This window comes from Nothobranchius furzeri, chromosome 19, assembly GCF_043380555.1.
Source record: "Nothobranchius furzeri strain GRZ-AD chromosome 19, NfurGRZ-RIMD1, whole genome shotgun sequence".
NCBI lineage: Eukaryota > Metazoa > Chordata > Actinopteri > Cyprinodontiformes > Nothobranchiidae > Nothobranchius > Nothobranchius furzeri.
Genome location: NC_091759.1, coordinates 16,312,074 through 16,327,569, shown reverse-complemented (window position 1 = coordinate 16,327,569; position 15,496 = coordinate 16,312,074). Strand labels below are relative to the sequence as shown.

The 15,496-nt window shown below is 40.3% G+C and overlaps 1 protein-coding gene across 2 annotated transcripts in view; it reads left to right on the top strand.

Annotated features, from left to right (window-relative positions):
* The window catches only part of pkib (protein kinase (cAMP-dependent, catalytic) inhibitor beta), a 42,794-nt gene extending 27,410 nt beyond the window's left edge, over positions 1 to 15,384 (top strand). The window contains exons 2-4 of one of the 2 annotated variants that reach the window (XM_054736513.2): positions 6,214 to 6,353; positions 11,465 to 11,616; positions 13,736 to 15,384. In XM_054736513.2, coding sequence (XP_054592488.1) covers positions 11,475 to 11,616; positions 13,736 to 13,818 — 225 coding nt within the window. In that variant the 5' untranslated portion in view covers positions 6,214 to 6,353; positions 11,465 to 11,474 and the 3' untranslated portion in view covers positions 13,819 to 15,384. The remainder of the gene's footprint in view (positions 1 to 6,213; positions 6,354 to 11,464; positions 11,617 to 13,735) is intronic. The other variant, XM_054736514.2, reaches the window with a different exon arrangement.
* Positions 15,385 to 15,496: the final 112 nt, after the last annotated feature.

Here is a 15,496-nt window from a genome sequence, read left to right as displayed (position 1 = left end):
TTATGCTTATTCTCCTCAATTAGTGCTGAAAAATAAGCAGTTCTAGTTTGTCGAAGCTTATTTTTATAAAGCACAAGACTATTTTTCCAGGATAGGTAGGCCTCCTCATGGTGCGTAGAGCGCCATGTTCCCTCCAATTTCCTAGAGTTTTGTTTTAAGGCTAGCAGTGTTGGGAGTAACTCGGTACAGAAGTAATTAATTACTGTAATGCATTGCTTTTTGCTGTAATGTGGTAATGTAAGGCATTACAGGGAAAGAAAATGGTAATATTTACTCGGTTCAATTGTCAGTAACGCGGTAATTACAATGCATTTTTAAACCTTGAATCAAGCTGCGTTTCTTAAAAATTCAAAATGCGGGAAACCCGAAGAAAGATCCAGCATCTGCATATATTACGTCAATTATGGACTCAGCTTTACGGGCAGAGAGGACGCCGCGGTAACGGCTCAGCTGCGTCCTGCACGCGGCCGCTGTAAAATTCACAAAATCGCTCCACTAAAACAAAATAATTCACCGCGATCGTTCATATCAGCGCATGTTCTCTGGTATTCTGTACTTTTCTGACGTGCTTTGCCTCAGCTGAGTTAATCTGGGCTCCGGTGATTTCAACTCATTGCTGCTGGAGCGCCGCACATGTGAAGATCCCTTTGGCTGATTAGTTAGAAAGTAGGAAATCTAGGAAACTGGCTTTCTGGAAGACGGAGAGAACATACAGCAGGACGGTTAGAGAGAGAAAGGGCAGGAAATTATTCAAATAAAATCAAGAAAACAAAACAAAGGGCTTGAAAAGAAAAAATGTAGATAGATTTATCCCCAATACTCATTTTTACCAGTGAAAAGCAATAATATATAAGCATTTAATATTTATACATGTGATAGAATCAGATCACCCCAGAAGTCAGTCCCACATCCAGGGCCGTATCAAGGCATTTGGGGACCAAGGCAAATAGGCTTGGAGCCCCCACCACCTCACTCCCTGCTCAGTTAATCTAAGATGGCAGCGTGCTGAGAGTACAGATTGTTGTTGCTTTTATTTAATAAACAATCCTTCTGAAGAACTGTTTTTAACAGCAACCCTAGCTCAGACACCACATCACCTTCCACCGGATGTGTCATGAGTTCACCAGGCATCAGATTACCAAACTCATACTGAAGTTGTTTTGTTGAAAGTAACTTAGAGTAATGCAAAAGTAGTCTAATGCCTTACATTTTAAAATCAGTAATATTGTAATGTAATGAATTACTTTAAAATGAGGGTAACAAGTAATAAATAATGCATTACAGTTTTGAAGTAACTTGCCCAACACTGAAGGCTCGTAAATGAGAATTAAACCAGGGAGCCAACTTCCTGTCCCTAATTACCTTCTTTTTTAAAGGGGCAACATCATCTAATGCCACACATAAAGAGGAATTAACATGATGAACTAAGGCATCAATTTGTGAGGGGCTAGAACTGAAAATATTGCCCTCTGCTACGTTCCTCTGAGATGCTGAGGACAGTAAAGATGGAACAGTTGATTTAAAAGATGCAACTGCGTTGTCAGATAGAGACCGACTATAGTGAAATTTACTTTCATGTCTCGAGAACTCAGTTATAAAAAACTTAAAGGTTATCAGAAAGTGGTCCGAGAGGACTGGATTACGTGGAAAGATCGTTATTTCCTCACACTCTATGCCATAAGTCAGCACAAGGTCCAATGTATGATGGCAGGAGTGGGTGGAGCTATGTATTCTTTGAGTAAAACCAATTGAGTCTAAGATATTACTAAAGGCTACATTGAGGCTATCATTTTCAATGTCCACATGAATATTAAAATCCCCCACTATAATGACCGTATCAGTATTTAGCACCAAATCAGATAAAAAATCTGAGATCTGATCCACAAACTCAGAGTAAGGGCCTGGTGGACGATATAAAACTACAAACAAGAGTGGTTTTACAGTTTTGCAATCTGGATTAGGAAAACTAAGAATAAGATGTTCAAACGAACTGTAACTATTAATCTGTAAGGGACCGATTAATAAGTCCGAATGAAAGATGGTTGCTACTCCTCCTCCTCGCCCTGTACTTCGAGCAATATGATGATTTAAATAATTTGAAGGAGTCGACTCGTTTAAGCTAACATAGTCCTCTTGCTGCAGCCAGGATTCTGTGAGAGAGAGCAAAGAAATCTGATATCACAGATCAAGTCATTAACTAACAAAGTCTTAGAAAAAATGGATCTAATGTTCAACAACCCACATTTAATTTTTCTAGTTTTCTGCTCAGTTGAATTTGTCCTAATATTTATGAGATTTCCATGATTTGCTTTATTAAGCCTGATATTTAATCTGTGTGATTTTGGCCGTGGGCAGGACACTGTCTCTATGGGGTAGTGGGTGGGTAACAGTACAGAAGCTGCAGAGGGGTGGGTTAAACTACGACTCTGCTTCCTGGTCTGGACCCTGGGTTGTCATGGAGGACTAATAAAACTGGCCATGTTCCTAGAAAGAAGAGCTGCTCCATCCAAAGAGGGATGGATGCCGTCTCTCCGCATCAGACCAGGTTTTCCCCAAAAAGTTTTCCAATTATCAATGTAGCCCACGTTGTTTTCAGGACACCACCTAGACAACCAGCGGTTGAAGGACAGCATGCGGCTAAACATGTCGTCACTGGTCCGATCAGGTAGGGGGCCAGAGAAAATTACGGAGTCCGACATTGTTTTGGCAAACTTACACACTGAAGCAACATTAATTTTAGTGACCTCTGATTGGCGTAACCAGGTGTCATTACCGCCAGCGTGAATAACAATCTTACTGTATTTACGCTTATCCTTAGCCAGCAGTTTCAGATAAGATTTAATGTCGCCCGCTCTGGCCCCAGGTAAGCATTTAACTATGGTTGCTGGAGTCTCTAATGCCACGTTTCTGACTATGGAGCTGCCAATGATCAGAGCCGGCTTGTCAGTGGGTGCGTCACTGAGCGGGGAAAATCTATTAGAAACATGGACGGGTTGGTGGTGGCCCACGGACTGGGTTCTATGCTTCCCGCGTACCGTCACCCAGCCGGCCTGAGGTCCCGGCTGCTCGGGTTCTGCTGGAGGATCGCTATGGGGTGGTTCTGAGCTAGTTAGCCCCACGCTAGCTAAGTAGCTACGGCTGTTTACGGGTTTTTCAACAGCGCGGAGCCGGGACTCCAATTCCGACACCCTTGCCTCCAAAGCTACAAAAATGCTACATTTATTACACGTAAAATTATCACTAAAGGAGGCAGAGGAGTAACTAAACATCTGACACAGAGATCAAGAGATAGGAGACGGAGAAGCAGAGACAGAAATTGCCATAGCCGTGCTGAGGCTAAGCTAACTGGACGAGCAAACTGTTCAACACCAAATAAACTGCGTGCAAACTCAAATGGTTTCCTAAAAGCTAGGTGGAACAACAGAAAATGTGCGTTTTAGCGTGCTTTTGTGCTACAATAACTCAGAGATATCCTAGTACAGAGAAATTAAATCAGTTTTAGCGAGCCCCAAACACCAAACAGCTACACGGAGTGCAACACTGAAAACAGGAAACAGGAAACGCCTTACTGCCAGGTGCAGCCAATCATCTCAAGACCCCTTTCTTCTTCTGCCACACGAACCACACACACACACACACACACACACACACACACACACACACACACACCCTTGGTTCTCCTTTCAGAAATTATTCCTAATAGTTACTATAATCCTGGTGTCACCGAATTTCCACTTTTATTATGGATCAGTTATTTCCTATCACTGCCATAAATCTTTGGGTTAACAATTTTCTTAATTCCATGCATGAAACTCTAAGCTGTGTTTGGTCCTTTTGTCAATGTATTAACTGTTGTGGTAATAAATTCACAAAACTTAAATAACGCCTGATCATTGTCTAGCAGTTCTCGGGAATAATCGGCGCATTCTGTCAAGAATTCATCCTTTAGATTAATTTGTGGTGTTAACTCTGAGACTGATTACATTGCGAAGATATAGATATTAAATCCAACGGTCCAGTTCCGGAAACTGGTGGTGCCCCGATTAATATAAGATTATAAACTAGCTAAATCTATGCCACATTTGAAATATAGATCTAAATCTATATTTATCGCTACAACCAATTTCACTCACATAACTTCACCATATAGTTTCTACTGACATAGCAGACTCATCCTTGAAAATATTTGTGGTCAATGTATGTGGTGTGGTGTAGTAGGAGCATACTCAGTTTAACCGCAAGTAAGGTTCAGTCATTATTCATTAACCAGGCTGTACCATACTCTCCGAACATCCCAGCTGATGCATCTTCAAATAAACATTAACTTAAGTCAAAAAACAAATAACTGGCATCTGGAAAAATAGGACTGAGTCTTAGAAATGAGTGACAGCTGCATAATCACCAAATGGTTATGAGTACTCCATTCAGCCCATGTAGGGGTCTGCTGATCGAGTCAACTTTTAATGGGCTTTCTCAGTTTTAGAGGAAATACACTTTTTATTCTTTTATTGAAGAGCAGGTTCACTGAAAGACCTTTTTTTTAACTTATTTATATAGAAAATGATCAGTAACTGTGTTTAACATGCAGGCTGAACATGAATATTGTTTTCCACACCTATTTCCTGCATTAGCTTCTAACAGGAAATGGATGGAAAAATGCTCAGTTCAGAAAACTCTGCCAGATCTACGTTACGCTGTCAGCATTTATGGACTCGCCCATTTTGGCACCCAGCGGAGAAGGCTGTTGTTGATTTAGTGTCCAGGAGACAGCAGAGAATCCTGACAGCAACACAGCATTAGCAGCAACACAATATGGCAGAACTCCTTCAGGCTTTAGCTCTTTGTGGAGATAAAACATCAATGTTGCAAAGTAAACTGAGTCAGTGGTAGAGTCATTTTGCTTTTAGCCAATCAGAGGTGAGATGTTAGAATATCAGGAAATAAGATTCCTCTGGATGATTTCTCCCCAGAGAACAATTTACAAGGCATTCATTCCTACTAGAGACCACTGCAAATGTATTAAAATTATGCGTGAACTTGATTTCTAACACATCGTTGGATAAATTATTCTTTAAGGGGCTCTTAAAGTTGGTTTAGCACTTAGCACCATTTATTTTTGTTAGAAATGTTCTCTTTGGATCAAGTGTCAAAAAAACAATGTTATCCCACCAGCTCTTTGTCTGGGCCAGAAGAAAGAATTGAAAATTGGTCTCAAGCAGACAAAATTTGTTCAAGACAAAATCTTCATCTTTACAGGGACAAAAAGTGATCAACTGTGAAATTACATGATCTCTTGCCTTCCTTCCTTGCGTTTTCACTCATAAGTCACTTGTTTAAAGCTTCTGTCACTGATGAATTGATTTAATAGTGTTTGAAACACTCATGCTTTATACCTGTTATTGGCTGCTATTTAAAAATCCTGCTGAAGATGCAGTTTGTAACTCCCATTCTCAGACCAGTGATCAGTTAAGTAGCCTGGAGATGTTAGGGCATGTTTTTGCAGGATGTTTTTTGGTCTAGCACCTGATTATATAAACTGAAATATTCCACCCATGAATTGTCTGTAAAAAAAAACTACAATAAAATCACTCATAAAGCACATTTCTACCTTTAAATTATATAACTCAGCTGCAGTTGCTTCTTGTACCTAAGCTGCCACCGATGTCAAATGACTTCACCAGATAATCCTCTCTTACCTGTTGTTGGATTAGATGCTAAAATAAACCTGTTGACATGACGGGTCACTGCCTGTTCAATCTTAATTCCTTTATCTCTATGAACGCTACAAGATGTCCTGACCAGGAGGAGGCAGGGTCAACAGGGATGGTTAATGTTTCAGGATGAAGGCCACCATGAGATGTAGCTGTGTTTCTATAGTTTTTCTAAATTTGGAACAATTTAATGCTCATTAAACACGTGACCTGTCACTTCCACCTTCAGCATGAATGTTTTCAAACCTGAAGCTGAATTGTAAAGAGAAGCCCTCACATCTGGGATTGAAGCCAGTTCCTGGGATCAAGTACACATTCAATCAAGCGTTGACGTTCCAATACGTCACCACAGCAGCCTAAGTCTACTTTTATTTATCCTGATTAACCGACAAATTAAGTCTTTTCATTGGCCACCAGTGGCTCAGTTTGGTGAGGAAGTCAGACATTGAAGCAGGAAGGAGGAATATGTTTACGTTTAGTTGAATTGTTGCCTCTGTTGCAGGACAAAGGGCCTTGATGAAGAGACTGATAGTAGTGTACCGGATTCCCTGGATGCCTAACACACTCCTCCACTGAAGCGCCAAAAACATATTTACAGCCAGAGACTGAAGTGCACTTCAGAAGAGCGGCCATCATAAAGCGGTGAGGGCAAACACTTAGCATGTTTATGTGAAGAGGTGGTGAGGCATTTCCTGTTGTAACTCGGACCTACTTGAATCAACCATTAGCCGAGCCAGTGTTTGCCAATATAGATGCCAGTTTAAGTCAGTGCATAAATGCTGTTTAATTAGATGAATTGATTATGAAGTATAGATTAATTTTAAGTGCCACTGTCGTGATGCTGAGTTGGTCATTTTAAACAGAATTCATGGCCAGTAGGCATTAAGATTTTGTTTGGTCTCAGTATCAGACTGCAGCTCATTGTTCGTAATCTTCTAAACAAAACAGTGCAGGGTCTAATTTTTTTCTATTCTATAAAAGTTGTGCAGAAAACGCTGTTAGTTTTAAACTTTAAGTTAGTATCTCATTGATCTGTGACTGTTAGCAACAAATGACTAATAGCATTTGCCCCAAAGCTTCCAAAATGCCTTTAAATGCCCGTGATACTTAAAAATGTATTCAAACAATCTGATAAGCAAATACAGCAACATTAAATAATCATTGTTTATTTTTTATCTTTATCTCAGAGTTGATTTTTATTTGTAGTTAAAATTTCTTTGTCATTATTTATTTATTCATTAAAGGGGAATGACAATGGCAGCTCAGATATAAACAGCAAAGATAGGCTACTGTAGTGATGTATGTTGTAAAAGTTGATGGTTTAACTACCCCAGCTGTTTACTGCATGCGTACGCACCGTGTTACATAAGAGACGCGTTCTTGCTGCAAGCTTGCTTCACACCGGGAGAGTTACGGACGAGAAGCGGCAGCAAAAGCGTTCCAAGCAGACGGTCCTGCTAAGTCACGGAATGAGCAAAGAATTGTAAGATCCCTCCTGATTTCAGCAGTTCGTGCGATACAAGCATAGAGAAAGTCGACAGCGTGTATGATGTATGACGGGAATGATGTTACTACTCAAAGAACTGGGAAAGTACACCAGACTTTTATTTAGAATGTTTCCAAGTGCTTTACATTGCTTTTGTGTTTGACTTCCTTTCTGGCTCGATCTGAACTGTGGAGCTTGACGCGTTCTGGAAATGTAGCACATAAAAATAGACTTGAAGCTAAAGTGGGGCGTCCCCATGCTTCAGGGTTGCATCCAAACTGTAATCGGTCCGATGGGGTTGGGGCTGTGGCAGGCCTCTTGGGATGTGGGGGCTACTGTGCAGGCCTTGCATGAGCTGTAACATCAGGTGGACGGTCACGGGTTGTATCTAGTTTGTGGGAGGGGAGACTGATTGATGTTTAGAAATGTGGGCTCGATTCTGTCTGTACTTGCAACCCTGTTGAAGGGAATAATGGCGTAGCATGTCTCTGCATTGATGCAGACACAGAAGCATAAACTAGGCTTTATTATTCAGCATGATGTTCCAAAATACAGTTTATGTCTCCTTTAAACAGACAGATAACTACAAGCCCTGTTTTCCTACTCTGGAATTCTAGACAGACCTACTAATTCTAGTAGGAGAAGCAAGATGAATCTGCTCTGCATGTCGGTCCATTGAAACCTCGGCAGGCCTGAACAGTCTCTTGCCAATCACAGCTCTCTATCGGTTTGGTGGGCCAATCACAGCTCTCTATCAGTTAGGTGGGCCAATCACAGCTCTCTATCAGCTTGGTAGGTGGGATGTTACTGCGATTGAGCAAAAAAAAAAAAAAAACAAGATGGTAATGGCTCGTTTGAAACAGCTTTGTCATCAACTTTGGACAATTTAGACTTGAGCTTTTCTTTGAGTCCTTTATTTAGATAAAGGATATATTTGCGTCTTGTTCAATGATGTATGGTGCACTGCCCCGTCGACTGACATCTGTAGCAGTGAGTGTTCGTTGTTCGTTGTCCAATAGCATGCGGAGACTGTTTGACAGAAAACAGTAGATTTTGCCTCGCGATTGAGCTCTGTTTATGGGTTGTGGCTAACAAGGAATAAGAAGTTCATATAGTTTTAGTACAGCCTTGCTCAAGGCTGAACAATGGTAAGCCTGTCTTTATTATTCTAGAAATAAAACCTGTAGGATGCACAGGTTCAGATGTGTAAAAATGAGAAATGGAATCTAGAAAAACGCTGTCGTTGTTTCCAGTGAGCCAGTGCAACTGAAAAGGGAGAAAGAAAAAAGTGTGACAGAGATAGAACAAATCTGAGTTGTGTGTTTACCTGCCAGCGGTGGTTTTTTTCTAGTGCAGTTTCCATGGCAACAGAAGGCTCTTGTAAGTGTGTGTGCTGTTCTCGTGTGAACACATTATAGACAAGGAATGTAATTCTGCCTGTCACCAGAGCAGCCCGGAGCTTGCTCCCCAGCTGCTGGTTGCCATGAGACCAGACAGACATCCTCCTCCTCCTCCTCGTCAGTCATAGATCGGTGCTTGAATCTTTAGATTCAGGTTTGTTTTAGTATCCAAGCAATCCAGATAAATTTCACTGTTGAGCCACAAATAACTCCATTACTAATCATTTCAAAATGAATGTTAATAAAAATGCTGCCATCAGTGAAATTATATGTTTCCAGATTATATAAAATGTTCAGTGTTGCTGGCCAGTGGGGGTTCTCTAAACAGGATTACGGAAGAAAAACATACTAATTAACAGAGGTGTGGACTTGAGTCACATGACTTGGACTCGAGTCAGACTCGAGTCATTATTTTAATGACTTCTGACTTGACTTGATAAAATCTATGAAGACTTATGACTTGACTCAGACTTGAATGACAATGACTTGCAACTTTAATCGACTTGCATCTTTTGACTCGATGATGACTTGAGCATATTTGATATTTTAGCACAAAAGTGGCACGACATGGACAAAAATCATAAAGCATTCTTTGTTCTGGGGTGGTTTTGTACTGTTAAATGCAGCAGCACTTGTTAAGGACTTGGACTTCCACATCATTGACTTTGGACTCGACTTGGACTTGGTTGTCTTTGACATGGACTTGACTCGAGACTTGACTGGAAAGGCTTGTGACTTACTTGTGACTTGCAAAGCAGAGACTTGGTCACACCTCTGCTAATTAAAGCAAAAACAAAACTTAAAGTGAAAGTCGGGCTGAAATGCACACCTTAAATATTAAGCAGCTTTCCCATTAATGTGACATGACCTACTCATCCAAGGACAGCAGTTATTTGTCTAACAAAGCAAATTGCTCACTTTGAGTATAGCATGGAGGCTTATAACACCATATCTTGCAGTAGCTGCTGATAGAAAATAGACAGTGACACTCTTGGATTAGAAAGAAGCTAGTAGAAGCTAACTGTTAGCATTAGCAACTCCACAACACAGCAGAACTCCTTCAGGCTTGTGTGAAGATTAGGGCTGGGATGATAATCAATAAATCAATTAATCATACGAGATTAAAATTAACTCAATAGTTTTTCCAGCCTCAATATATCAAGATTAATAAATGTACAACTCTATTACTATTTATTATCATTATTGAAGTGCAGTTTCGGCTGCTGACCTGGATAGGTCATTGCATTTATTGTTTTGGAGAGACAGTCTATTTTATTGATTTTGGTGCAACATTTTCTAACAGAGAGTAAAAGTCCATTTTTATTTTGTTTATCTGGTTGTTTTATTTATTGATTTAGAACAGGGGTGTCAAACTCATTTTAGCTCAGGGGCCACATTGAGGGAAATCTAGTACCAAGTGGGCCGGACCGGTAAATAAAAAAAAAAAAAAACTTCGGATTGTTTTCTTTGTTTTAATACAATCAATATAAGACAAGGCTGGAGCCTGACAGTGTAGTACAAGTACAACACCTGAAGTGTACTTGAAAATTAGAAAAGTAAAAAATAAATAATCTACAAATAAAAAAAAAACATTCCTTAGTGATTCAGAGCTTACAGATCACATGGCAAGATCAGTTTCATGCAGCACTTAAAGTATATTTGACTCATTTTACTTTACATCTTTTAGCTTTCAGCAGCACATCAACATCAGAAGTCACATCCTGAGTGGCGGCCATCTTCAGGATGTGATTCAAGTTCTTGTGTGAGCCTTGAGCGCAGCTTTTTTTTATTTACACTCATTACAGAGGAAACTTGCTCACAAAGATAAGTTTATTTTCACTCTACACTGTAAAGTAGGAAAATAAAGTTTACACAACCCGCTTGCGGGCCGGATGCGGCCCACGGGCCGCATGTTTGACACCCCTGATTTAGAAGTTCTGGTACCAGACATTCCAATGTTACATAAAGTTTTTATCGTTGCATTTTAAAGGGTGTACTTGCAATATTATGATATATTAACATTACATAAGTGGTTATTTTGGTTTCGATAATGTCGACAATAATATCATTTATCGTCAATAATGTCAATGGACAATATGTCGTCCAGCAAAATGTTTTATCGTCGCAGGCCTAGTGGAGATTTCTTTTTAAATCAACGTTGCAAAGCAAACAATAAGTGTCAGAATTGTGCTGCTGTTAGCCAATCAGAGGGGAGATGTCAGAATATCAGGAAATAAGGCACCTTTTGTCTGCTGCTGCCATTCCTCTGGCTCTTTTACCTTCTGAAACAAGAGCGTCAGAGGTTTTTATTCCCTACAGAGATTGACTAACAAGGCATTTATTTATACTAGAGACCACCGTGTCTCAGAAATGTGTTGAAAAAACTTGTGAACTTGGTCTTTAAAGGATTTATTTTCAGCCAGTTTAAGGCATGTTTATAAGTTACGAAGAATTACTGCCTCACCCACCCTGAGTGACCTCTGTTTGGAGAAAGAGTTTTTTTGTCCTGCAGAACCAGAGTTGATTGCAGCCGTCCTGCAGTTCATGCAAATGTTACTTTAAAGCCATTAAAAATCTGTCAGCTTCATATATGCTGATTATTTACATGTTACAGTTATTTTACTCCTGGGGTCAAGTCCACCAGGGGGTGTCTTAGTATTTCTGCATAAAAATAAAATAATGAGAAATCAGCAAATGTATAAAGGTTTAAATAATATTATTTGCATGAAATATAGTGAAATTAGGAAGGTTTGAGTTGTTAATATCAATTAGGAAGGTTTGAGTTGTTAATATCAACTGTAGACGTGACTGCTTTAGTAGATCATTTAAAATGTTGGGAACTAATCTTCCGATACTCTGTCCTTAAGTGTTCCTGTGATGACAGAAGTGGAGCCAGTGTTGGACTTTGCCTCCTCAGGGCGCTCTGGGAGGAGAAACGCTCTGCCCGACATCCTCGGTTCTCCAGCAGGAGTAAATCCTGCAGACCTGCCACTTAAACTGGCTGAGCTATCTGTTGAAGGTAAGGTGCAGTAAGTTTTCTTTTTTCTTATTTCTTAGTGTAATTAATGAAAACGAGGCAAGTTGAAATGAATTTGCAGAGTCAAGTACCGAAGTGGAAATATCAGCAGAACTGTCTGATGTAACAAAGATCTGTGTGACGAAACAAGAACAGTGTTGGGTGCTCTTTCAATTCAAACCCTACACAGTTTTCAAATGAGTAAAGGTGTGATACTCGATTAAGCGTATCTGATTAATTAAAGGCTGTGTGATTAATTCATCTTGATTAATCACATTTTAATCTTAAAAAAAATTGCCCCAAAGCCATCTTTTAAAAATAAAAAAACAACAAGGCAAAAATCAAGCAATAAACATGAACATTATTGTTGTTAACTCAAGCTTTTTTAATCTCTTAAAAATGCTTTTAAATAGTATTTCAATTCAAAAGAGAAGAAAACAAAACAAAAATGAAGTATATATATATATATACCCCGTATATCCTGGGCAAAAATGGGAAAGACCTCTTGATAAGGGTATTGTCTTTAAAAATAACTAACATTATTGTTATTATGATTTATATTATTATTATTAACTGTGTTCACAAAAACTTTTGTACGCCTGCCAAACAGGCTGGCATGTTTTTACCTTGCAGAACGATGTCCTCATGTGGTTTAGATTTATATCTGTTCACCAGTAGGTTTTGTAGTGACGTCTTAATTAAACATATTTTTATTGCGACAATAATCTGTTAATAATACTACTAATAATATACTAATTTAAAAAAGAAAAATTGATGGGATTTTCGGCTAAATGCAAACCTCTTTTTACTGTGAGGTTTAAACTGCTCAGAAAAATAAAATGAACTGGCAGAATTGTTTAGAAAATGATGAGAAACATTTTAGCGTTGTTGTTGTTTGTGACTGAATGTTTACAGAGTGGTGAGAGCAGGAGCTGCAGCATCTTCTCAGATGTTTGTTCAGCTACTTTAATAAACCACTGTTAACATCGTTCTGTCTGCTGCTTTCATTGCTGCACAAATGTGTGGAAGCATCTGCTGCTCCCAGTTAAAACAGCGCTGAAGCATCTGAGATCCCCAACCATCTTTGAAAATTGTCAGTGTCGTGGACTCCGGTGCGAAGAGGGAGCCTAACCCCACCTTCACACCGGAGGCATCGGTGAACGTTTCCTCGAGTGCTTTGCTGTGCGTAAATCCACATCAGGAGAGTCTTCGCTGCGGCGTGGCATCTCTGCTGTCCTCACCAGACTCGTGAGATTACAAAACCCTTTGAGAGTTTGCAGTTTGCTGATGGCATCCAAGAAGGAAATCGTGTTTGATGTCATGTATATAATGTTGTTCCTCTCCACGGACAATATTAAAGCCAGGAAAAGACACACCATTGCCCTTCTCTAAAGATGCTTGGAATGCTGGGAAAGACATTAAACTTGTACTGACATGATCTAGTCTTTTATTTAAAGAAATATCAGATGTTTTGCACTGAAACCGTGTGTGATTTCCTGTCTAGCTCTATGTTAACTTCAGAAATTGTATCATAAAAGCGGCTCCCCGGAAAAAAATAGAACCCAATCCCCATCTTTAGCAATGCAGTAAGGTGCATCAGGAGCGCACTTGAACATTTCCATTTCGTGACTGCATGGACGTAATTTTCACTTCAGAAGTGTGTGTGTGTGTGTGTGGGGGGGGGGGGGGGATCTTTACAGTATGCTCTAATGGGAAACGGGCTTCAACACAAACAGATGTTTTCTGCTTGGTCCTAGAGCTCAACCAGTGTCACTTTAATATAGCGTAAAATATGACAAATCTCAAAGTGACAGACATGGTCGAAATTCACATAATTTATTTTCATTTAAATTAAAGGACAACATATGTGTGATTCAGGGTGTGAGGCAAAGCAGGAGACCCCCCCCCCCCCTTTTGGTCAGCTCTTGGATCCCCACAACAAAAATAAAATGACCGGAACGGAAGATTTATGGACACATTTAGCAGAGTGATTGTCTAAAAGCCAATAAATGGTTTGCATTTTGCAAAAAAAAATCACATTGATGCTTTTTGAAAAGTGATTCCAGCTTTTGCATTAAGAAGTATGTGAATGTCACTTAAAAATGTTTTGCTCTGTGCACAGATGGTCCAGGAGCAGCTCAGTCGCCAGCAGCAGAGGAGCCTCCTGCACCTCTGGAGAGTTCGGAAGGGAAAGAAGGATCCTAGAGCCTTGTTTATCTATCTCCTTGAAGACCTGCGTAGCTTACCTGAGAAACCGGGTGAGGCACGAGAAAAACCCGTGGGAGGATGAGTGTGGATCAGTGGAGAGGTGGTCTGTGGTGTGCAGCCACAGAAGAGATCTGAAGGAGCAACTCCATGAGGACTTGAGCCACAAGTTAAAGACTGTTAAGACACGTCACGCAACCTGAGACGAGTCCAGACGCCATTTGGTTTGAAATCCTTGGAAGAGTGTCCCTGTGCATGTGTGACCTGCTGTTCAGCCACTGCCGATGCAACCAAGAGTCAAAAGGCCTTTGAAAGTTTGCACACTGTACACTACTGTTTTTTATACGGTCATTTAAATGGTTGGGGTTCATCAGCAGCCTGAAGAGGCTTGATGTGTTTTTGTTTTGCTTTAAGTCGTCTCTGTGCAGGCTGTGATTTAAGGACTCGTCGTTGTCTTGCTCACTTTTACACGCCGCAGATGTAAACTTTATACCTGTCGGACTGTTTTTGGTATCCGTACGATGCAACATGCTAATTCTAATCCGTCCCAACGTGGGTTCACTTGAGACGCTCCTTTGGAGAAGAGTGCCACACCGCCAGCAATACCGACGCTGCTTTATTACATAACACACTAAATCACAACATTTCCTTTTGATTCTTTCTGACGGCTCCTAACCTCTGAAGATGTGCCTCGTTCAGCTGTGAACTACTACTAACTGAAAAGGAAGTTGATTTGCTCCAAATTTTATTTTTTTTTGCTTTTACGGCAGCACATGTCTTACTCTTGGGTTAGAGAGCGGGCGTTAAAACAATGCTGAAATGACACGATATGTTTCATGTTGGTGAAAAGGCCGCCTCTCCTCCCAGAGAAGAGTCTGTTTACACTCATCAGCACACGAGCTGGGCTGTGAGTAGACTGAAGGACAGAGTGTGACAGACAACAGCGAGCGACAACTGCTCCTGTAAATAAACTAGTGTGTTGTATTAGTGTTTCATACTGCTGCCTGTACGGTTATCAGACCGGACTTGCATTTTGTACCCACAAACAAACCCTGTACTTGTCTATTTGAACCTGTGCTGCTGGTGGCTGTGTCCTGGTGGGGGTATTGTTTCACAAATGCAACGAGGGAATGCCCGGTCTCCATACCCGATTTTTCACCATCAATCAAAATCAAACCAGAGGTGTTTTCTGTAGAGTCCTGATCTCTTAAATCAGGGATATTCACTCCTGGTCCTCGTGGATCACCTCCTGCATGTTTTTCATGTTTCCCTGCACTCCCAGTTTAAATAATGGGTGAAGAATCGGGTGTGTTGAGGTAGGAAACGGCTAAAACCTGCAGGATGTTGGTACTCCAGGCCCAACACAGAATAGCCCTGTCTTAAATGGTGCATTGGTTTTCCCTAACTGGTATGACTCCATCATGTTGATCCTATCTAGTGGTGAAATGTGCCACATTAAACCCACAGCAGGCACACATTCCCCATTTGTTGAGTATTATCATTTCTGTGCACTACCCAGCCCTTTTAATCACATTTCTGTGATGGTAATAAAAATGCAATATGTTATGAATATGTGGTTTTGGACCTTTTACACCAGACCAGGAGTTTGCAACCTGATTTTTTATAATGTTGACAAAAAATTCACAGTTTTCCAAATGCAGATTCTTTGCAGTTTGTG